This window comes from Peromyscus leucopus, chromosome 11 (genome assembly GCF_004664715.2).
Source record: "Peromyscus leucopus breed LL Stock chromosome 11, UCI_PerLeu_2.1, whole genome shotgun sequence".
In the NCBI taxonomy this organism is placed as follows: domain Eukaryota; kingdom Metazoa; phylum Chordata; class Mammalia; order Rodentia; family Cricetidae; genus Peromyscus; species Peromyscus leucopus.
The window spans coordinates 28,844,183-28,867,952 of NC_051072.1; the positions used below are offsets into that span (position 1 = coordinate 28,844,183).

General features: G+C 40.6%; 1 protein-coding gene across 4 annotated transcripts in view; it reads left to right on the forward strand.

Moving 5' to 3' along the window:
* Ghr (growth hormone receptor) overlaps nucleotides 1-23,770 on the forward strand; it is a 246,328-nt gene that overhangs the window by 168,416 nt on the left and 54,142 nt on the right. For all 4 annotated transcript variants that reach the window (XM_028875569.2, XM_028875570.2, XM_037209416.1 and 1 more), the window contains exon 3: nucleotides 9,212-9,277. In XM_028875569.2, the coding sequence (XP_028731402.1) occupies nucleotides 9,212-9,277 (66 nt within the window). The remainder of the gene's footprint in view (nucleotides 1-9,211; nucleotides 9,278-23,770) is intronic.

A 23,770-nucleotide genomic window follows, 5' to 3' on the forward strand; every position in this document is an offset into this window, starting at 1 on the left:
AGCTCAGGAAATTGCAAGGGGGGCTTTTCACAAGGAAAATGAACGCTGGGTCTCAGCTGGCCCACGGCTCCCTTCTGCAAAGTCTCCTTGAAATTTCTCTGATTGTAAGGTGGTTCCTCTTCATTTTCCTTGTGGAAAACACCACACCACCACACCACCACCACCACCACCACCACCACCACCACCACCACCGTGCTTTTCATAATTAACTATACTTTATAACGCAACAAGCTGTAGTTGAAAAATCAGATTCTGGTATCTGTCTTTAATTGCAAGCAGATGTCCTTGGTTTTTGCAGAAACTGTACTGGGAGGAAGGATATTTGTGAACTCCCCAAGCAGAGCGCTGAAGAAAGGAAAAGGGATAGGCAAAGCTTGAAGTTAGACAGGAAACTTGCCCATCAGTCCCTCTATGCTGGAGGTAAATCGCTGGAGAATGAAGGTCTGGATTTTGGTTACCTGCTGGGATAGCTCCTCACAGAATATATACAAAACAAAGAGACTGCTGCAGATGTATGCAAGTCTAGGCTTCTTTTCACTACTCTAGTTTTTCTCCAAATGTCTTACATAGTATCTGGCTACCTAGTAGCTTTTTGGGGATATGAAAAATGTGCTGGAAACTACAGTGTTGCTTCAAGCCTGCCTCTTGGGTCTGTTTAACTCTCTGTCTCATACAATGGGGCCTGTGGTTTACTGTCCAAGTACAGAAGAGACATGCAGCTTCATGGAGATGCGGAGATGTAATACCGTCCTTGTAAAAAGCTCAGAGACTTTGGTTCGGATTACATGGACTTCTTCAGAGCTGCCAACAATCCTAATGAATACATACAAGATAATGCACTTTAATTTATTATTAAGAAAATTTTTATTCATTTTTACATACCAACCACGAATCCCCCTCTCATCCCTCCTCCTGCTCCTTCCCCAGCCTCCCCACCAGCCCACCCCCCATCCCCTCCTCTGAAAAGGTAAGGCCTCCCATGGGGAGTCAGCAGAGCCTGGTACATTCAGTAGAGGCAGGTCCAAGCCCCTCCTCCTGCACCAAGGCTATGCAAAGTGTTCCACCATGGGTACTGGGCTCCAAAAAGCCAGTTCATGCACCAGGGATGGATCCTATTCCCACTGCCAGGGGCCCCTTAAATGGACCAAGCTACACAACTGTCTCTCACTTATGCAGAAGGCCTAGTCCAGTCCCATGCATGCTCCACATCTGTTGGTCTAAAGTTCATGAGTTCCCACCAGCTTGGTTTGGTTGTATCTGTAAGTTTCCCCATCTGATCTTGATGCCCCTTGCTCATAGAATCCCTCGTCCCTCTCTTCAACTGGACTTCTGGAGCTCAGCCTAGTGCTTGGCTGTGGATCTCTGCATCTGCTTTCACCAGTTACTGGATGAAGGCTCTATGATGACAGTTAGGGTATTCACCAATCTGATTACCAGGGTAGGCCAGCTCAGGCACACTTAGAGAGTATTTACAAAGTTAACAAATAATTAGAATTGGGGTACTCCACAATATCAAAATACAGTTTGTCTTATATACACTGCAACAATGAACCCATGTTTTCTACATCAGCAATGTACTTGATCTAAGTAGAGTTTGCCCCTTAGTGGAGAGGACAAGATTGTCCCAAATTACTACAAGCCTATCTTTTAAATACAGAACACAGATTGACATTTAGCCTACACCCATCATTTCATTGTATTTTCATCATTTCTATTTATATACAATTTTGTAAACATAATAAAATTATAAGGAATGAGTACATTGTGTACTAATTTCTACATTCTATACTTTGGCAGAACTTTCCTTACAAAGAATGTTTCATAAGTTTTGATTGCAAAGGCTTCAGAACATTTACATGTTAGATGAATTAATACTATTTCACTCATCTTTTATGACATTTTGCTCCACTATTTTCCTCATCACAAGCATCTGCAACTGGTCTTAAAATGCATTTGTTTTAGGTAATGCCCATTTTGTCTCCGAGTAAAAATTTGATTACATTTTAAAAGAAACAAAAAAGATAATGTAGTTTAATTCAGAGAAATTATGGGTGGGAATTCAATTAATTTAATGAGTCACAAAAGGGAAGAAATTCTAGCTTAAACCATGATGGGATTTGGGGTGCCAAGGGACCAAAAGGGGCAATTGTAGCCATAGAATCCACCTGGTACCAACTGCTGACAGTGGTAGGGAAGAGGCCTGGCTCAGAGGGAGCCACACATCTTACCTGGTTCTGCATACACCAACTCCTGGAGGGCATTTCTGCCCATACACCAACTCCTGGAGGGCATTTCTGCCCAAACCTTCATCAACCTGGTCCTACCAATGTGCTTTCTAGAATGTCTGAAGCATTCATATTAGTCACTCTACTAATCCATCAAATTCCTTCTAATGAGCACAGGGTAGGGTGTATCATGGGGCAATCTGAAAAGTGGGCCCAGGGGATGCACTTGAAGAGTTTCCCATAAGCTTCTTGTCACAAGATTTTGCTGAAATGGAGAGGGAGGAAGGAAATGACAAACATATGCATAGGACTTTGTGACATCCACACCCACCAATGCCTCAGGGATTCCTTAAGTCAAAGCCTTGGAGTATAGATGTAATAAATGCCATAGACATCTTGATGGCTTGGCAAGTTTGAGAAACAGTGAAGTAAGTGAAATTAGAGTGTGGCTCCCATTCACATATAAGCTCTAATCTATAATTGCGAGGTAGCCTAAGACGAGCTATTTAACTTCCTGAGTTAAATAACTCAGAGATCAAATCCCTCACTGACCATGTGTAACTTATAATAATAACTATCCAGATGGTTATTGTGAGAGTTAAGTGAAAAAAACCATAAAAAAACAATGCCTGGTGTGGTGCCTAAGTGCATTTTAAGCATATTATAAATTCAGGGTTTAAATAGTGCATTGCACTTTTAATATTCCCATCACAACAACCCTTTGGGGGCCGCAGAGTGGTCTGAGTCATTATCCACACAGTGAATTTGACATTGAGCCTTTTGCAAATGTAAACTGGAAGGAGAAAAGTACTCATTGGCAATAGAGATTATAATTTTACAATGAATAAAAGAAAAGCGGGCGTGTGTCTGAAGGATTTCCGAGGTCGAGATCTAAGAAGAAAAGTTTTATAGACTATTTTCAAGAATAAATAGGCTTCATCAAAACAAAAAAAGTCCTCAACAAATTTGAAAGTTTCCAAATAGAGATTCTACTTCTAGAATGTTTGATTCTCTTGTGGGCCCCACACAAACATTGAAAACATTGGTAGTTTTGCAAATCACATTGCTCTACTAGGGACCATCTCCAGCTCATAAACATTAAAGCAATCATACTTGCCTTGGAGAATGTATTGTGTACCCTTGAACACAAGCAAATAAGCCATGGCAGCAAGGGATGGAGGCACAATATCCACAGCCGCTGGGTGGAGGGCAATTAAGCTGCCCCAGGGAAGAAACAAACCCTCTCAAAGGACAGCTTGAGACGAGCATTTCATGACAGTTACAGCATCATCATTATCGTTGTCATTAACATATACTAACAGTAATGCAGTAGTTCTCATTACCCAGCACTTACTCTGTATTAGGTACTCTGTGTCCCGCTTTGCATGCCTTCCAGCATTGTGGAAAAGGGTTAGCATATGAAGAACTGTGTTCTCCCGACTTGTGTCTCCACCATTCCTTAGAGACTGGTTGTAACTGCCGTTCTTACACAAGTGGGGAATTACAATACTGGCCAGAACATTAATCCCCCCACTTTTGTTCCCTTAATAATACTAGAATTGGAGAACTAGGATTGAGTGTGTTTAGTCTCAGATTGAATTGCTTACATTCCTATCCTATACTCCACTGAAAGCGCATCCCCAGAGTCCTTTGGGGAAGGAAAATCTACTAACTGCATGTATCCTGTAGGAATACCTAAGCAGAGTACTCAGGCCTATGTCTGCGTACTGTCCGGAATGAAGTGCCATAACTCCCCAAGTCCTGATAGAAAGGCAATGCCGAGTTATCTGTGGGAAAGGCATGCCCCACTGTGAAGCCAGTGCCTACTAATAAGAATGACAACAATAATAATAGGAAGATTAATATTTAGTAGTTACTTGAAGAAAATTATTTGTATGTAGGTGCTGGTTTAACCCCTTACATGTAAACAGACAGACTCTTGTTTTACACACAGTGTATGACTGAGGTCCAGATACATGCTTCATGTGGAAAGTACAAGCAGAGAAAGTATAGCAGAGGTTATACTGCAGTTGATCTCCTGGTAGGAACCTGCTCTTGAACAAGTCCAGCAGGGGAGCACTCCACCTCAAAGCTCTTTAGTGTTTGCATAATCAAAATGTCTTTCAGTGAGATCCTTCTCAAGGTGTACTGATTTCATCCCCAACCCAACATATCCCAACTCACGTATTCAATCCACAGCCAGCACATCACAGTTCTGTATCTATAGATCATGTCAACTCACATATTCAATCCACAGCCAGCACATCACAGTTCTGTATCTATAGGTCATGTCAACTCATGTATTCAATCCACAGCCAGCACATCACAGTTCTGTATCCATAGATCATGTCAACTCACATATTCAATCCACAGCCAGTGCATCACAGTTCTGTATCTATAGACCATGTCAACTCACGTATTCAATCCACAGCCAGTGCATCACAGTTCTGTATCTATAGGTCATGTCAACTCATGTATTCAATCCACAGCCAGTGCATCACAGTTCTGTATCTGGAGGTCATGTCAACTCATATATTCAACCCAGAGCCAGCGCACCACAGTTCTGTCTCCACAGGTGATGTCTTGAAGTAGTGTTGTTGACTCACTGGCATTTGTCTTTCTTCACCATTGCTTATTGTCCTAAACTTGTCACTGTCTCACAGAGTCGTTTTCTTGTGAGGGTGCTGTATTGCTCCCCTAGTCCTTGGCCACTCCTTTTACAGATTATTGCCAAAATAAATAAATTAATAAATTAAATTAAGAAACAAAGAAAGAAAGAAAAAAAGGAGAGAAAAGGACGGCAGCCATGGGCTTGCTAAGGCCAGAGGCTGTAGCTGGCTCCTTCATTTTACAAATCCCAGCATCTAAAGGTCCTATAAAATGTTTATTGATCCCTTTGGGTTAGATAATAAATGGGATCCCTGAAAATCATAACCGAAACCACTGTGTGGTGGCCTCATTAATTGTTATGACTGCCGGAGTTGTGGTCTCTGCTTATGCTCTTCCGTTATTTGTCCTTCCCTTACTGGTCAGAACTTGGGGACACTGGGTGCATGACTCTGACACTAATTAAAATCAATGAGTGAGCGCGACACTTCCATTTCCTAAGGCAGCATGTTGTGCGTTACATTTGTAACTAGCATCTGCTTGGCACTGGCTTAAGTCTGTGGTCTTTCCACTAGAATGTCACTTGTTCTTTTTATGTCTTGATTCATTGCGTGTTATAGAGTGTGTTGGCTGAGTAAGGCTTTTGCTTGATGAAAATGTCACTAAATGTGCCACAGAGGGGGAACACCACATGTCTCTGCAAAGAGTCAGGGAGTCCAAGGCTCCCCAAGATTTTCCAGAACAGTGGTTTGGCTCAGACTCTATTTGTGGTCTCAGAACTGACCTGTGCATTCCATTCCAGTCATCATTCTTGGAAATCTTGTCAACATTGCTGCTAACCTAAGAGCTGGACACTGGTGTCCCTTTCCTTAATTTCAAATTGAAAATTGAGACAAATGCTGAAAATTCCATAGGTGCCCTCTCGATAGATAGATAGATAGATAGATAGATAGATAGATAGATAGATAGAGATAGAGATACACATATATATTTCTTTTCTCTCTTATTAACTTAATATCTTCCCCCTTTAAGCTATCTAAACTCAAATAGTGAATAATTGTCAATAAAACAGGTAACTTACATTTGGAGAACATATACATTTATTTATCTATTTATTTAGTGGAATGCAGTAAAAGAAGAGTTAATCAATGTGGCCACATTGATAAGAGGGGCAAAGAGATTCAAATAACCACAAGTCCATCTTTGAGGGTTCTGAAGTGAGATTAGGTTTAAAATAGAAGACCAAAGGTCTAAAAAATCCTGGCCAAGGTGTTGTCCCAGCCTAGGCTTCATGATGAGACCCTGTCTCAAACCAACAAGATGGAGTTGCTTGTGCTAGCCCTTCCAAAAGTAATGAAAAGCCAAAGGTTATGAAAAATGATTCTTCTGCATGGATTCCTGGCACTAACTAAATGTGTTCTCTCTTTGGTTCCTACATGCTGTTTAATATATTTGTTTCAGATATATAAATTATTTAAATATGATTAAAATAATATTTTGGAGGATGGCTCAGCAGTTAAGAGCATGTGTTATTCTTGTATAGCACCAGGGTTAAGTTCCCAGCCCCCACGTGGGTCACAGCCATCCACAACTCCAGATCCAGAGGATCTGGCACCCTCTTCTGACCTCTGTGGGCTCCAGGCACACATGTGGTACACATTATATATACATGTAAGCAAATCTAAAAAATTTTTGTAATAATATTTTTATGCTCAGTTTGAGGTGACAGATAATGAAACAAAATGTACTGGTTTAAGACAAGGAATTGGTGATGGTAGTAAGACTAGCCCAAAAATATTATTGAGAATATTAATGCATAAATACTTCAATTATGAAGGCAGCAATTAGACTTAATGATATTGTCATAAAAGACAACTTTTGCTTGCTGCTCATATTAAAAATTGATGCTTAGTACATTGTGTATTCTGGGAAAAATCTATTGCAAGCTTTTATTTTAATTATTTGTCACAATATGGGAGTAAATAAACTTCAATAAATGAAAAAATGTAAAATTTCAAGAGTAAATAGAAAATTTGAAAACCAATAGACTATACTAACAGTTTAAAATTGATTAATTAACCAGAACAATCCAAATCTTTCTTTTTAGTATTTTCAGTGATCATGGCCAGATACCCCCCAAAATTCTACTCATATTAGAATTCTGTGTTTGATGAAAACCTTAACTCTATCTAGTAGATTTTACATTATTTTTAATAGACACAATGGCTGCTTCTTACCAGCCAGATAACGAGGAAGAGGTCATGAAAACATTCATCAGAAAGTACCTCAAGAAGCAGGTGGACTAAACTCACCAGGTCTGAAATTCAGAGGGATGAGAGTGGACCAGCTCATTGCCCACTTCATCTTTGTTTTCTTTTTCTTTCCTCTGTTTTATGAGAGACAAAATTCTCAGTGTGTGGCCTTCTATTAAGCACTAAGTCAATATTATCAGTTGTCTGAGGGGATACAGAAAAAACAAACACAATATATCTGACTACACTCTTGAAAACAGAATACTTTGGTGCCCTTGTTCACTAAAGCATTATGTGTGAGAATACACTTGGCTAATACTTAGGGGAGAGGGACCATCATATAGTACAATTCAATTCTTATGCTACCTACCTGAAAGTACTGTTACATCCCATAGACTGACAGCTCAGTCCCACAAAACTATCTCCCACATCAGATAACTAACGAGTGTACTATACTATACTTCTGAAAGAGTTCTTAGCTAGAAATTATAAATATACTATAGTTTTGAAAGACTTTTCAGATAAAAAGTATAGTTCCCATGACTCCTTTATTAGATTTGAAGAATTTGCTGCACTTTGTCACAGAACTCAAAGGAGCATTAATTAATGACTTTAGTTTGTTGCAGAGGGTACCACAAAGGATACAGATGATGAGGTGTTGTATTAATAAGCTTCTGCTACTGTAACAAATATCTGAAACAGTCAACTTATAAAGAGAAAAAGGTTTACTTTGACTCACAGGTATTGGGTTTTCAGACTGTGATTAGTCAGTCCCTGCTGCTTTGGAGCCCGTGAAATGGACGGCGCTTTAGCAGCAGCATATGGAGAAACCACTCTACCTCAGGGCTGGGAAAGGGCTAAGGGTCCAGCATCCATGCCAAAACCACTCTTCCTCCCTTGATGGGAAGACCTCCCAACTCACCCTCGTCTCTTGAATTCCCACCACCTCCAAGTAGTGTCTGGTTGAGGAGCAAAGCTTAAACACGTGGGCCCTTGGAGGGTAATTCACATCCAAACCATAGCATATGAAGAACACGAGACAGGGCTGAGGAAGCACTGTGCCCTCTAAGCACCTCCAGGTTGTTGACTAACTGAAGCACCCTGAACATTTCTGTGAATGCTGCATTCTTTGACTACATTTATTACACCACTGCCCATTGATGACAAACAATCATAGTCCCTTCCTCCTTCCAAGAGGCTTTGGATAACACTGGGGGAAAAAAATAACAGTTCTGTAATCACACATTGATTCTTCCTGTGCCAGCTTCCACACTGAGGGAGGAAGTCCCCAGGCACCAGTCAACCTATTAACCTATGAAAAGGCTCACCACTGAGTATTACAAATATTTTTAAGAATTTATATGTTGAAGTACAGTAGCAAGACTAAATGTTGATTTAGCCGTATCATGTGTAGCTTCCCTGGCTTTCACTTAAATCTCCATGTTTCATGTGCCCTGGTGGTAAACAAGAGATGATCTAACCAGTCCTATTACGATATTTGCCACCAAGACCAGACAGCAGTTTAGTCCTTTGGTAGCTGGGGCATTTGCAAAGCAACCCAACTGGAAAGGCAGTCTTACTTTCCATTTTTGCTACTTTCCATGCCTCCTGATCCTAGCTGTGTAGTAATGACTGACTTACTGCCCTTTTTTTCCATCAAAAAAAAAAAAAAAAAAAAAAAAAAAAAACTCGTGTTTCCCTTTTTCAACTTTGCACTTCCCCTTACTCTTTCCCCATGCCTAGAAATGTTCACGCTTATATTATTTCCAAAACTAAACTTTTTTTTTAAAACTAAACTCGGTTCTTTGTATTTTAAAAAAAATAAAAATAAACTTGTGTTCCCCATCATATGCACAAGGGAAAGTTGAGTTTGGACTCAAGTGATGGATGGTGGAATTGTTTTCATTGCTCTCTATTGTGTCTGGGCAGGAGACCAGAAGTAATGGCAACCAAAAGGCTTCCATTTGCTCTGTCTTTACAAGCTCCTTTTAGTGCACAGATACAATTTTAATTTTAATGGGAGTTTTTGCATGGGAGCTGGTTATCCAAAAATGATGCTGTAACAGGGTCACAGCAGATGGTGTTTCTACAGGCTTGACTAATGATTTTCTTCTCTTTCTTTTCCAGTTACACCAGCTACCCTTGGCAGAGCTTCCCCAATTCTGCAAAGAATTAATCCAAGCCTGAAGACAAGTAAGAATTTCTGTCGTTTTACTAACTCGCACTGATGGTTTCCATGTGTTAGCATAATTCAAGCTACTATCCTTTTTCTATTTGCGATACTGGTAACAGGAAAAGTGACAGAATTATAATTTTATAGGCAAAAAGTATATGTCAGGATTTACTTTTCAGTTTCTCTCTAGAGCTCTTTCTTCGGTTTTTTTCTGTTTGCTTTATGTTTGCAGGTTAAGTGTGGCCAAGCTTACAGAGAGAAAGGGATTTGTTATGGAACAACAGTAATTTGTTAATTTAGAAAGTTGCCTTGTTTTACAAATCCTGTTTTAACATTATTATTGTTATTTGGAAGTATTATGTAATGCTTGCATTGGCAAAAGGTTGAATTTGTCTCTCCAACCAGATTTCCTTATACCTCAAAATACTGCCTTCACATGAGCTCTGTTAAATGTCGCCACACACCCCCCCTTGTCCTGTGATCATCTCCTCTCTATCCATAAGCTTGAACTCAATCTTCAGCTCGTGGAAAAGGTTCCACAAATCTTCTAGGCCCAGTTTTCCTGTCGTCTGTTCTACCATGGAACTTTGTTCATTGTTCCATGATACCATGTACCTACTGGAATTTGGAATGTTTGCTCATTTGTGTGCATCTGTGGTCACTTTCGTCAGTGGTACAGCCACTGGTTAAGTTATGTATGGGTGGGTGCTGGGATCCCAAGTCTTCAACCCCAATCCTGCTCTTTTAGTGTGTACATTAGCATAGTATACCAAATTCAATAGATTGTATGTGCTACACAAATAAATTATATTGAGCTTTAACTCAATGGTTATGTTTTATGTTCTTTCTAACTCCTTTACATCACCAAAATTTCATGATCTCCTAGTAGGAGCGTATTTAATTAGATTCTAGGGATAGATTTTTTTTCCTTTATTTGAAAAAGTATATTCTAGAGTCCATTTCATGCAAAATAAAATAAAAGGAAGAGAAAGGGTATATTTAATTAATTTTAAGCTGTTGCTTTCATTGTTTGTAATTACAGTGTCAAAGAACCAAAATTTGGATTTTAGGAGTAAATTGTACAATAAATTTGTAATGTGAGGTTTAAATATCATTCCTTTGCAAGTGACGCAAAGTGTGGAATGATAATACTTTCAGTAAATTACACAGGGCGGTGGTGGTGGTGGTGGTGGTGGTGGTGGTGGTGGTGCATGCCTTTAATCCCAGCACTAGGGAGGCAGAGGCAGGCAGATCTCTGTGAGTTCGAGGCCAGCCTGGTCTACAGAGCAAGTTCCAGGAAAGGCACTAAAACTACACAGAGAAACTTTGTCTCGAAAAACCAAAAAAAAAAAAAAAAAAAAAAAAACTTTCAGGAAATGGTCAATGTCACCTATTTGTCATTTGTGCCAGACAGCACACCCTTCACAACTCCCTGGTTTCAGAAAGATCAAACTGTTCATCTGCTCCCTAAGAAGCACAAGAGGTTGCAGAAGGAGGGGCAGTATGGGTTATGTTTGGTTTGTCCAACAACTTTTCATTCAGTATCATGAATGAGTAGTATCAATTGTTTTCTGTAATAAGACGGGGCAGAGTCAGTTAAGAATATTGACTAACCGCACATGCAACACCTCAGAATCATCCTCTACACATAAACAGCACACGCTGCTCTCTGTTCTCCCTTCAACTGCCCAGCATGGCTTCCCCGAGCCATTTCCTTTATCAGCTCCCAAGGTCTGAGGAGCTTACCCATCATGTCTTGACAAAATCCAAGGTTGGATGATGACCAATGAGTACCTATCATTTTGAATGTAATGATTTCCTGTTTGTGGCAAGTAAGAAAGCTAGAAAATTATTGTCTAGATCTGGTAAAAAAAAAAAAAAAAAAAAAATCGAGCATTCTGATATCCTCACCCACAGAAATATCTGTGGTGGTATTGTGTTCCCCAAAATACTGTGCACCCTAATAAACTTATCTGGGGTCAGAGAACAGAACAGCCACTAGATATAGAGGCCAGAAAATAGTGCACACAAGCATCCCAGAGGCAGAGATCCACCTGGATCTCTGTGAGTTCAAGGCCACACTGGAAACAGGTAGGCATGGTGACTCACGCCTTTAATCCCAGGAAGGGATGGCAGAAAGGTATTTAAGGCGTGAGGATGAAGAACTAGATGCTGGTTAAGCTTTTAGGATTTTGAGCAACAGTTCAGCTGAGATCTATTTGGATGAGAACTCAGAGACTTCCAGTCTGAGGAAACAGGATCAGCTGAGGATCTGGCGAGGTGAGGAAGCTGTGGCTTGTTCTGCTTCTCTGATCTTCCAGCATTCACCCCAATACCTGGCTCCAGGTTTGTTTTTATTAATAAGACCATTTAAGATTCATGAGACAAATATCCTATCCTCTCATTTTTCTTTATCAATCTATACAGTCTTCCTTTGATTGTAGAGATGATTTGATAAAGTAAGACCTGTGCTAAACAACATTTGTATCGGTGAGCACAAGCCACACAGAACACACACGAGCAGCTCATCAGGATAGATAGACCCAAATGCTCACATCACCTTCCCATGTGTGCTACACTATGCCATAGACACTTACTTGTGATATACACATGACACTGGAGTCTACACCATGAGAAAATACTGGCCTGATTCTAGCAAAGACCTCAGTTTTTTCTAATCAAGTAGTATTACCTGTAAAGCTGGTGTTCAACATAAAATACACCAAGAACACATAATTAATAGCCCTATGCACAAGTTTATAAACTCTCAGGTTGAAAACAATGCCCCATTAAGAAAAATAAAATAAAAACCCTTTCAGAGATTTGATGAACTTTAAGTCAAGATTTTATTACACTTATGGAGAGGAGGATTTACAGGACCGTGTGTCCTTCTGAGGAAAATTTCCCCCTCATTTTAAAAAGTCATCTTGGAACTAAATATTTGTACCCTGACACCTCACAGGCATGTGCAAGGGCTAAATAATTTCTCACAGGTGTAGCTGGAAGCTGCTCTCCAAGGTGATCTCAGGTCCTGACAGAACAGAACAAGAACTCTATCAGTGTTTATTTTGGTGCTTCAAAGAACAGAACAAATTGTGTGTGTTTGTGTGTGTGTGTGTGTGTGTGTGTGTGTGTGTATCCGACTATAACAGCTACAAAAGCACTCATGCCGCAGGTCCTGACACACAGAGTCTTCTCCCTTCCTCCAGCTTTGTTCCTCTGGGGCCCCCACCTTTTGGAGAAGTGTTGCCCACTTTCAGGAAAGTTCCTTTTTCCTTATCTGCGGTCACACATGGCAGGCTTCTCTAAACACCTTAATACACACACCTCGAAGTATACTCTGCTCTTCTGTGTCTCAATCTGATCAAGTGAAGGCTCACAATGAGCCAGCACAACGTCCATACTTCTGTTCCTTGCATCCTCGCATTATCATATCCCCTTTCCAGAATGTACCTCTTTCCTCCTGGCATGAACAGTCCAGCATGGTTGTTTGTTTGTTTGTTTGTCCCTTAGGCATGTTTTTAAATATTACTCTACATAAAACATTTCCTAATCTTCCCAAGAAGATACATGCTCCATCTTGGAAACCCTTGATTCTCTTTCTCTCAAAAGAGAACTCATATAATGCAGTGTAAAAATTCACTCTCTGAAGTAGACAGCATGACTTTAAGTCCCTGATCCATGGCTTATGTCCTACATGAGAATGTCTGTTCATTACTTCTTTGTGCCTGTGTCTCTATAGCTATTATAATGACATTTTGTATTTTTTAATGTATTGTTTGCGAACTTCATGCATGAATATAATGTATTTTAATCAAATCCATTCCCTCCCTCTAACTCTTCATGTACTTTCCCAAACACCTCTTTTCCCTCCCAACTTCATGGACTTGCTTTTAAAGTCAGAATCCTCTTAGTGCTGCCAGGATATGCATGGGTATAGTTCATTAACAAGAGCCTTTGGGGTCCAGCCCCAAAACTCTCTTCAGGGGCCAGAAAAGGACGCAACAACAAGTGAAAAAATATCTAACGATCTGAGGGCAAAGGAATCCGTTCACACACATCTTGCTTCTCTCATGTCTCTGTTTCTGTACTTAGTTTCTTGTGGTTTCTTTGGGTCTCTTCATGTTTCTCTTTGTTTCTTTTTATTCTTCCACCTTTTTTCTTCTCTTCATCTTTATTCTTCTACCCATTACCAATTCCCAAGTATGTGTATATATATATATATATATATATTCATTAACAACTTGTTAGTAATTAAAAAAACTACAAAGCAAACTCTCAGGGACAAGCACTCTGATAAGAGTCACACTTGGCAAAGACTTGGTCAGCTTAATGGTGACTGACCACACCTGCAGGTTGTAAAGTTCTGCCTCATCTCTTTAAGGAACAGCTACACGGGTACAAGGGAAGAAACTAAACCAATGAGAGATTTGAGGAAAAGACAAAGAGTGTGTCTACTATTTTGTGTGATTAATAATATCTGGACATGGTTAGTCAGTTGATAGCCCTTTTCTGTTTATCACCTGAATCTCAGAACCTATATATAATTAGTCTATTGAGCCTAAAATCTTGCATTAAAAACTGGTGTAGAAATAAGTGTTAATTGTTTTTTGAATCAGAGAAGGGAGGTGTTGATAAGGCAGAGATGGTAGAGGACGCTTAGGGCAACATAGGTGCTATTGATCTCTAGAAGGACTGAGATACACCAAGACCAGACACCCGCACTATCACTTCTAGTCACTATAATTCTTCTGAAGGGTTTTCATCCAACAAGTCCAGGCACCTGCAATTCCACTCTGTGAAAGTTTCACAAGGACACTTTGGCTAATTTGTCTTGTCAGTGGCTAAGGATGGAGAACAAGACCTCTAAGTGTCTACAGTCCACAGGGAACAATAGGTTTAGTTGTGAAGCATATTTCAGTATGTTTCTGTTCATCAAAATTATACAGTTAAATGAGAAACCATCTTCTTGACCACCCATAAATATGTGTGCCCATAAGACTGTGGTGTAATCATGAGATTACATGTACACATTACTTGAGAATGCATAGTAATAGGGAGATACCATAGCTGTTATTGCACAAGAAATTATAGGTAAAAGCATAGTATTCAGAGTCAAGGACCTGTAAGCTTTGCCAGACAGGGTGTCCCATCTGAGAAACATTCCTCTGGTGGCTTGACACCTGAATTATTAATTGCTATAAGCTTAATTGCATCCTGGCCTGCAGCAATTTGTGACAATGGCTCCTGACACTCCATCCGCTGGAACAAGGGCAGCCTATCAGGGGTGAATCTGAAGCAAGCTAACTCTCCTTCTCCCAGAAGCCATCAGTTGCCAGAGGCTCCTCGGACAGGGTACAACTTCCTGAGCCCCTCTGCCATCCATGCTGGAACTGTGTCTGCCTTGATCTCATCCAGGTCTTGTGCGTGCTGTGAGTTCGTGTGTTGTGTGTTGTGTGTTGTGTGCGCACAAGCACTGTTTCTCGGCGGTCATCCACCACCTCTTGCTCTGACCATCTTTCTACCTCCTCTTCTGCCATGATCTCTGATCCTCGGGAGGTGGGGATGTGATACAGATGTCTCACTTAGAGCTGAGCACTCCACAGTCTCGTACCCTCTGCACACTGGCTGGTCATGGAGCCCTGTGTTAACCACCATCTGCTGCAGAAAGAGGCTTCTCCAATGAGGCCTGAGAGCTGCAGGAATCTATAGAAAGAAAGACAAGTGTTTAGGGGCAGCTTAATTCTAGGTCCATTTAGCAGAAAGGCCTCTAAATAGCCAATTCATAAAGTTCTTATAAATGTTATATTTAAGCAGCAGTACCTAGACCCTTTCTAAACTTACATGGCATGTATTGCACACTCTTGTGGCTCTTATTTTAGTCCAAAATATATTAAATTGAACACTGTGCAACTAACCCCCAATCAACTCTAATATGTGTTATAAAATAAATATTATTTCAGCCAAATATAAACTTTTGTGCATTTTCTGACCCCCATTAGTAAACTGTGCAGTCCTTAACATTTGGGGCTGTATCTTCTAAATCCTTGTATCTTATAGTTCCTCTAAGTTTTTAGAACATGCTGAGTTTTCAGTGAAAGAAATGTAGGAAAAAAAAATGGTTCCCCCAAGTTCTCCCTCAGCACTTCAGTTTCCTTTATGTCCTTAATTGCTGATTCATAAAAAAGGAGGATTAAACATACTCTCTCATCCATTATACTTAGAATCTTTCCTAAAAGCTTTCCACTGTAGCAGGAATCTTAAAAGGTCTTATTAATAAAAACAAACCTGAAGCCAGGTATTGGGGTGAATGCTGGAAGATCAGAAAAGCAGAACAAGCCACAGCTACCTCACCTCGCCAGTTCCTCAGCTGGTCCTGTTTCCTCAGACTGGAAGCCTCTGAGTCCTCATCCAGAATGAATCTCAGCTAACTGCTTATTGAAAGCCTGAAAGCTTAACCAGCTAAAAGCTTCTAGTTTCTGGTCTTCATGCCTTATACACCTTTCTGCTTTCTGCCATCACTCCCTGGGATTAAAGGCTCACTTTGTGGGATTAAAGGTGTGTGTCACCATACCTGGCTGTTCCCAATGTGGCCTTGAACTCACAGAGATCCATGCCTCCAGAAGGCTAGGATTAAAGGTGTAAGTGCCACCAATTTCTAGCCTCTATATCTAGTGGCTGTTCTGTTCTCTGACCCCAGATTAAGTTTATTAGGGTGCACAATATTTTGGGTAACACAATACCACCACATTCCGCTGAACTTTAAAATCTGGTAATGAAGTTAGAGCCACTTGACATTGGGGTATATTATAGAAGACCCCTATGGAGCTGCTCGGGGTAAGAAAGCCCGACTCCTGATTACAAATCATCTCTGCTCCAACAGAAGTGAACCACCCTCTCAGCTTCAAGAGCTCTTTTTTTTTTAATTGGATAATTTCAACATTGCCGCCAGGCGGTGGTGGCGCATGCCTTTAATCCCAGCACTCAGGAGGCAGAGGCAGGCGGATCTCTGTGAGTTCGAGGCCAGCCTGGTCTACAGAGCGAGATCTAGGAAAGGCACAAAGCTACACAGAGAAACCCTGTCTCGGGGAAAAAAAAAAAAAGAACTCATTGCCTTGTTTGCAAATGGAAATTTAACTTCCTCCAAGGGAGTCTCACTGGGAAAACAGGCTACTCTTAGGGTAGGCTGCATGCTCAGCAATAGATGGCCAACAGGAAACAAACTCAAAGGCATCTTTGAAGGTTTTTAGTATCATAATATCCTGTCAGGGCATAGCTCCCTTTTTTTTCTTTTTTGTTGTTTATATTATTTCTTCTCTCTTTTTACCCTGTAGGCCATTTGCATGTACATTATGGCTTTCGGTTTAGTGCTTTTATGGGATTCCTGAATGTTCAAACCAACAGTTCTCTGCATAGGTATCTGTTTCTTGAGCCTTTTCCTGGGTTCTTTTCCTTCTGTTCGTTTGTTTTGTACTATTCCGATGTGTTAGTTTTTGTGTTATCTTTTATTTTATTTTATCATTATCTCTTAGAAGCCTGTCTGTTTTCTAATGAGAGACAGAGGCAGGTAGATCCAGATGGTCATGGGGAGGAACTGAGAGAAGAAAGAAAAGTAAACTATAACCAGAATATATTACGTGAGGGGGAAAAATGTATTTTCAATAAAAGGAAAAAAAAAAAAAAACTCGTTGCCTGTCAGTACTGCTAAGTGAGATACAACATGGCAGAAGAAAGGCTCGCACAGTGTGTGTTGGATGGCACATACACCATCCCTGTGTTACAAAGGACTTGGGCTCTGGGCGTGCACTGGAAAGCAGTACTGACTAGGTCCTGACATCGAAGCTGACTGTGAATTCTTGACAGTCCACTTGTTTATAAAAGACTCAGTCAGCGACTCAGTAAGTAAACATGGATTCTGTCGATGGTTTATAAGGAGAGTAGTGTTTATGTTGGCTCGCTCTAGCACCCAAATGAGGGGTAAACTCTGCCTGACTCACATGCAGCCCTAATCTCCAGACAATGCCGAGCAGTCTCTTGGTGCTTGCACCCCAACCCTCTTCCTTGCTTTTCAGAAACAGCGGGCAGGCAGGTAGAACTATACGCTCTATACAAGGAAAATGAGAGCACAGAGAAGATGGCTTACCGGCACCCTTAACAGACCATCATAGAGTAAAGAGGATACTGTCCCTGCAGTGCTGTGTGTCTGCTCCTAGTAGAGCAAAACAAAGAATAAAGCCTGATGTAGTGAGGTTTGCCTGCAATCCCAGCTCTTCGCAAGTTGGCACCGGGAAGGTTAGTAGTTTAAGACCAGCCCATTATATAACAAGGTCAAGGTGAGCCTGAGCTGTGTGAGACCAACCCAGGAAGAAAAAAAGGGAGAGGTTAGATAATTCTTCAAACAGCCACATTAACATTCACTTGTCGGTGACTCTTTTCCAACCTCAAATACCCAGAGAGAGAGAGAGACGACAATGATCATGCCATGCACATTAGTGCTTTGTTACAAACTGTGCTGTTCTCACGTGGAGTGCGTGGAAAACAAGGGCTCTTTATCAGATAAATATCCAGTTATAACATTATTTAAAAGACCCTCTGATTCCTAATAGTGTTCCGAACCATAATAAATGGTAAATCCATATTTACCACTTACTTATGAGAAACCTATTTCTCCTTTCTGCATATGCTTCAGCCATCAATAAGGAAACCTCTAAGATGAAGGTCCTTTTGGTAGCACACATGTAATATTCTCTTCTTTTTCTTTTTCTAACCAATAGTTAGAAAGTGATAACACTAGGCAGTGGTACCAGGTCCTGGGCTCATTGCATGAGTTAGCTGTTTGAAACCTGGGACTTATGCAGGGACACTTGGCTCAATCTGGGAGGAAGGGACTGGACCTGCCTGGACTGAGTCTACCAGGTCAATCCCAGTCCTTGGGGGAGACCTTGATCTGGAGGAGGTGGGAATGGGGGGTGGGCTGGGGGAAGGGGAGGGGGGCAGGAAGGGAGAGAACAAGGGAATCTGTGGCTATTATGTAGAACTGAATAGTATTGTAAAATAAAAAAATAAATAAATAAAAAGAAAGTGCTAACACTTTTCTTTAGAAATCTACAAAGTAGCCGGGCGGTGGTGGCGCACGCCTTTAATCCCAGCACTAGAGAGGCAGAGGCAGGCGGATCTCTGTGAATTCGAGGCCAGCCCGGGCTACCAAGTGAGTTCCAGGAAAGGCGCAAAAGCTACACAGAGAAACCCTGTCTCAAAAAACCAAAAAAAAAAAAAAAAAAAAAAAAGAAGTCTACAAAGTGTGTCGAAGCCCTTCCCAGGAAATTATAGTGTGCCTGCGTGTACTCTATATGCAGATTCCTAGAGTGGATTTTCTGCAAAGGAGAGCATACATGTTCAAGGACAAAATCCAAAATAAACATTCTTCTAGATGGCCCCAGGAGGTGGTGAGCACTCTTTAGTGACAATGGAAAGTTTAGAGCCCATAGTGGGCTACAACCTTGGCAGTCTTGCCTGTAGCCTGTTCATTTGTTGATTAGTTAGTCACACTACTTCAAACCCAATTCCTTAGTCACCAGAGAGCCCTAAATTCTAAATGGTAGACGTGTGTATCACCAGGATCGAACATCTACGACTATCAATCCAGAAAAGCCCTTGATTTACGTAGCTCCTGTGTACGATAAACAGGGTTTTTTAGGTAATATACAGTTACACATTGAAGGAAAACTATTGGCTTTGTTGTGTATTTGATACATGTTTACTGAGAAAGAAGAGTCTACGTTGCATATTTTAAAAGATGCATGGATTTAATAAAGAGTTGAAGCAAAAGTACCGGGATTACTTTTCAAGTAATTGAGGGCCTAGTGGCAAGCATGCAACGTGAGACAATATGAGCTTGAACCAAAACACTCAAGAGCTGATTGTTTTCTAAACAGAGTACTTGGCACTGAGTAATGAGACTGTATGTCTTTCTTTAAAAGCTGTTTAAATGTATGACTTCTTGGATATATATTTTCACATGATCCACAATATATAGTATATATTGGTCAATTGCAAGACCATAAGGATTCACTTCAGTGTTTCTTAGCTGTTTGAAGTTTGATCATTTTGTGTATGTATTTGATTCCTCTTGACTTGAGATTTTTGTACACATGACTTGATCTGGGAGCCTATATTCTTCTTTTATGTGTAGATATTTGATTTCCCCAGAATCATTTAAAGTTTTTAGAATTTTTAGTCAAATTTACTTGACCATAAAAGGGAGGGGTGAATACAGTCAAAAAGTATGTGTTATACTGAAAGAAACTGTTGATATGGGGCAGTGATTTACAACAACAATAACGAAAATATCAGTTTTATAAAGAATGCATTTGCCTACAATTCACAACATGTGTTACAAAATAAGCTTCAGGTCATCTTTTCTTTAGATCAACAATTATTTAAACCAGAGCTTGCAAACTAACCCTCAGACCAGATGCATATTCTATAAAGAATTTTTGTTGGAACACAGCCATGTCTATTTGTTTCAGCTTCTCTGTGACTACTTCAGGATCGTTAAGATACAAAGCAGAGGCCCATGAGCCTAAAATGCATCCTATCTGTTCCCCTAAGAAGTTATACCAACTCCTATCCTAAACGTATACATATTTGTGATATGGCATTTTATGAGGTTAATCATCCATTTTATGCAGGTAGCCATCTTCTAATTTCCTGTAAAAAATTAGTTTCAATTTGGTAATGTGGTAATGAGAACACAACATTCACTTTACTAATTTGTTTCATAGCTAACTCTTTCTGAAATAAACTATATTGTAAAATAAGAATTAACTGTCTGGAAATCAATAAGGACTTGTGCAGTTGCTGCTATTAAAGCTACTCCATCAAATGGAAGCCGACCACATTTGAAGACTTGGTGATAGATACCAGGAATGACTATTTGCAACTAACTATCTGAGCATGCCATAATTATGCCATAATACATATGCAAGGAAAGCCAGAACCACAGACAGCTAGAGTCTGACTTTGCACAGCTGTACAAAGTCATCTTTATAAAGTGATTGCTGCCATTGAATTCTTGATCCAAAATAAAAGACCTTCCCTTAGGGGAGGTGGGGAGGAATTGGGAGAAGTGGAAGGAGGGGAAATTATAATTAGGATATATTGTATGAGAAAAGAATCTATTTTCAATAATAGAAAGAAAGACCTTCCCTTAAGGTTAATGTGCATTATAAAATATTATAAAACTGAAACATTACACTATTACAATAGATATATTTTCAGAGGCAATTCATGAGTCCTTGAGGTATTCTTAAGTGCCACTCACACCTTTTTTTTTGTTAAGTTCTGTGAGTTTTCATGTGTTGTTGAGAATTAGCCTGTAAATTTTCTTTCTTCGTAGTGTTCCGTATTAAAAAGACATGTTAAGCCCAAATTTGAATTATTGTGAGAGCAAATATTGTGGAGCGCCAGTCTGTGCTGTGCTGTCAGCACATATTGCTTCGTGCCCCATGAAGTTGTGCCAGGCATACCCCGCACAAGTCTTCAGAGGGACAGAGAAACCCCAATACCATCCCCGCCGCCGCCGCCGCCGCAACAGAAGCTTTCTTTCCTGTGAATCGGGATAACCTTCTGAAAGTCTGGCCACAAGTCTCAGGGTTACAGTGACCTGGTCACTGGAAACACGCTACCTGCCCTTCCCTTCATTCACTACTTCACATTTTTCTGTCTTCTCCGGGGTTATAGAAAAGACCCTACCTCTAGTGTAATACATCTCACACTTGAATCACATCTCTTAAGGAAATGAGTCTCACAGACTCTCAGACAATAGCTGTACAATTTTGAGGAAAAGATATTTTGTACATAAAACTTCAGTGTTACGAATTCTTTCTGTTGCTGTCTACACCCATAAAGAATTGCAAGGCTTAGGAGCCTGTGAAGCCCCAGGTCTCTGCTTCACCACCAGTATGGCAGTCTGGATGAGAGATTAATTTGTCCATTTACAGATAGAAAAGCAGGGGGGCACCAAAGGAGAGCCCTGAGGGGCTCTCCAGTCTCTGCACAGCTGGGGTACCTGATGGGAAAGATGGGGCCACAAGCTGAGAGGAAGCATAGAGAAGCAGCTCCAGCCTGGCCGACTTGCTTCATCATCTCCACAGGGATGCTCTTAGACAAGATTCTGTAAAATGTTTATCACAGCGTTTGGCACCTGGGAAATGGTGACCTGGTTCCCCCTTCTCTGTTAGAAGTAATTGCTAGGAATAAAAGAGATGAGGCTTGTATGCACAGCTAAATGTTCTGACATGATAATACTCTTTTTTTCTGTTTTCAAAATGGCATAACTAGATAAACCTCAGTCCAAAGCTCCTTTCTCAGAGGCTTTGGAAGACTTAGTGCATAGATGAAGTGTGTGTCCTTCACTGAGGGACAATGGGCTGTTCATGAGTGTTGAGTGAAGAGGATCATTTTCTTCCGTGCTATAACAACTGATAAGTTGCCCATGCTCTAGTAAACAATGCCCACTCATGTTCCTGCAAGCAACCCTAATTAAACTCAGTGGATGAAAAAAAAAGCTGAAAAGTGTCATCGAAGTAGGCAAAGGCTTGTTGGAAAGGGGGAGGTTCGATGGGAGAGAAAAAGATGTCGAGAAAGGGTAATATGGAGTGAGAATGACCCCGATTCAGTATATACATGTATGAAATTGTCAGAGTGAAAAAAAAAGGATTGTGTGGATAGAGATTTGGGAGGATCTGGGGGGAGCTGGGGAAGGGAAAGGAATGTTATGAAAATACATTGTATGAAAATCTAATTTGAAAAGGGGGGAATAAAGGGGAAAGGAAAATGGTAGGTCTCAATCCAAAGCTGACTGAGTGAAACGTTGGTGTGCAAGACATTATGGATGCTTTGACATCACTCATCACCATCAAAGCTTTCCCTTTATCCACTCAGGTTGATACGCAGAGGATGAGTCTACTGCACGTTAGACTTAAGTTCCATGACAGAAGAAATTTCTATTTTGGTTCTTGCTGTTTACTTAGCACGTTGAGGGATGTCTGGCTCATAGCGGATACAAAGTATGTCTTATAGGAATGAGTGGCCCTGCAGAAGAAAGGTACCCTGTAACTGAGTGAGTGGTGATCCTGGAGGCTCACATCCTAGGAGAAAAATGACTACCATGAAATTCTACAAACGGACAAGAGGAGCTTAGCCATAGCCTGCACAGTAAGGCAGAGCAAGCGAGGGAACTCTGAGATCCACAGTCCCCACCAGCATGCTCACTCCACAATCTTGCCTACCCTTGACTTTCAAATCAAGAGTCCTTGTGGCATCAGACTGGCAATTGTGTGTGTGTGTACCTTTTCATTTGATATTGGGGCTTTTAGGGCTTTCTTTTCACTTTTAGATTCTTGGTATCTGAAATTGTTGTTCAGAAAACTGTATTAGGACCATGACTCTTTCATTAGTATGTATTTCAGCTACCAACAGAGGCGGTGAATGGATCACTTAAAATGAAGCAATCGCACTCCTTTTAGTACCCTGTAAACATAGCCTTAGCTTTAACTATAATTATAGTGTGTGGGTGATGCTGCTGAAAAAAAAAATGCTGTAATTATGACATTATGGTTGAGAACCATCTGAATAGAAAACACTGAACTTCGTTATGCACAGCTTAAGATGCCATCATGGCCCTCTTCAGTATGAACAAGACTGATTAACCCATCTCTACAAAAGCATTGGAGTATGTTAATAATACAAGATCAAGGGCCAGAGTAAAATTATAGGGAATGTGTTGTCTTTATTTAAACTTTCCTGTGCTCCTATGAGTTTTATACAAAGGTCAAATGTAGAGCAGGGTAGCTTGCTGACTTGAAAGGCACATGAATAAAATCCCAGGGAGAAACTAGCTTGGAAGACCAGCTCCCTAGCTTGCTTTGTCCCTGTCTCCTGGCAAGAGAACCCTTCATAGGTTGATGGAGTGGGAACACAGTTTGTTTTCCTCCTCAACAGACAGATCCAGTGACTCTAGATATCATGTCATCTACCATAGTGACGGATCTTAACTGGGGTATTTCTGATGCCAAATGCATTTTTCAGGTTATTGAAATGTAAACTTAAATTTGATTTACATGATTTATCTCAATTTGAATATACAGACTGGAGATTTCTAGCAACAACAACAACAAAAATGTTTTAAAATAAAAAGGGCAAAGCTGGAGATCCTGGCCTGGGGAAACTGAGCCACCATTTCAAAGGAATGTGCTTTTGGATGCCTGTTTATTGTCAGCAGGTGAATATTTGTGTTTTCATACCACCTTCCTGTGCGTCAGGTGTGGCAAAGGCATATGAGTCCCTTACAAGTGATGAAGGAATCTGGGGTTTACTGCTGCCGCAGAGGAAACTCTGGGTGACTCCAAATGGTGCCTCAGGTTGGCAGGGAATTTCTGGCAGGTAAATAGGTATTTCAGGTATTTTCTGAAGGAAAGGTGGCCATGGCCAGCCATCATGCATATGTGGGC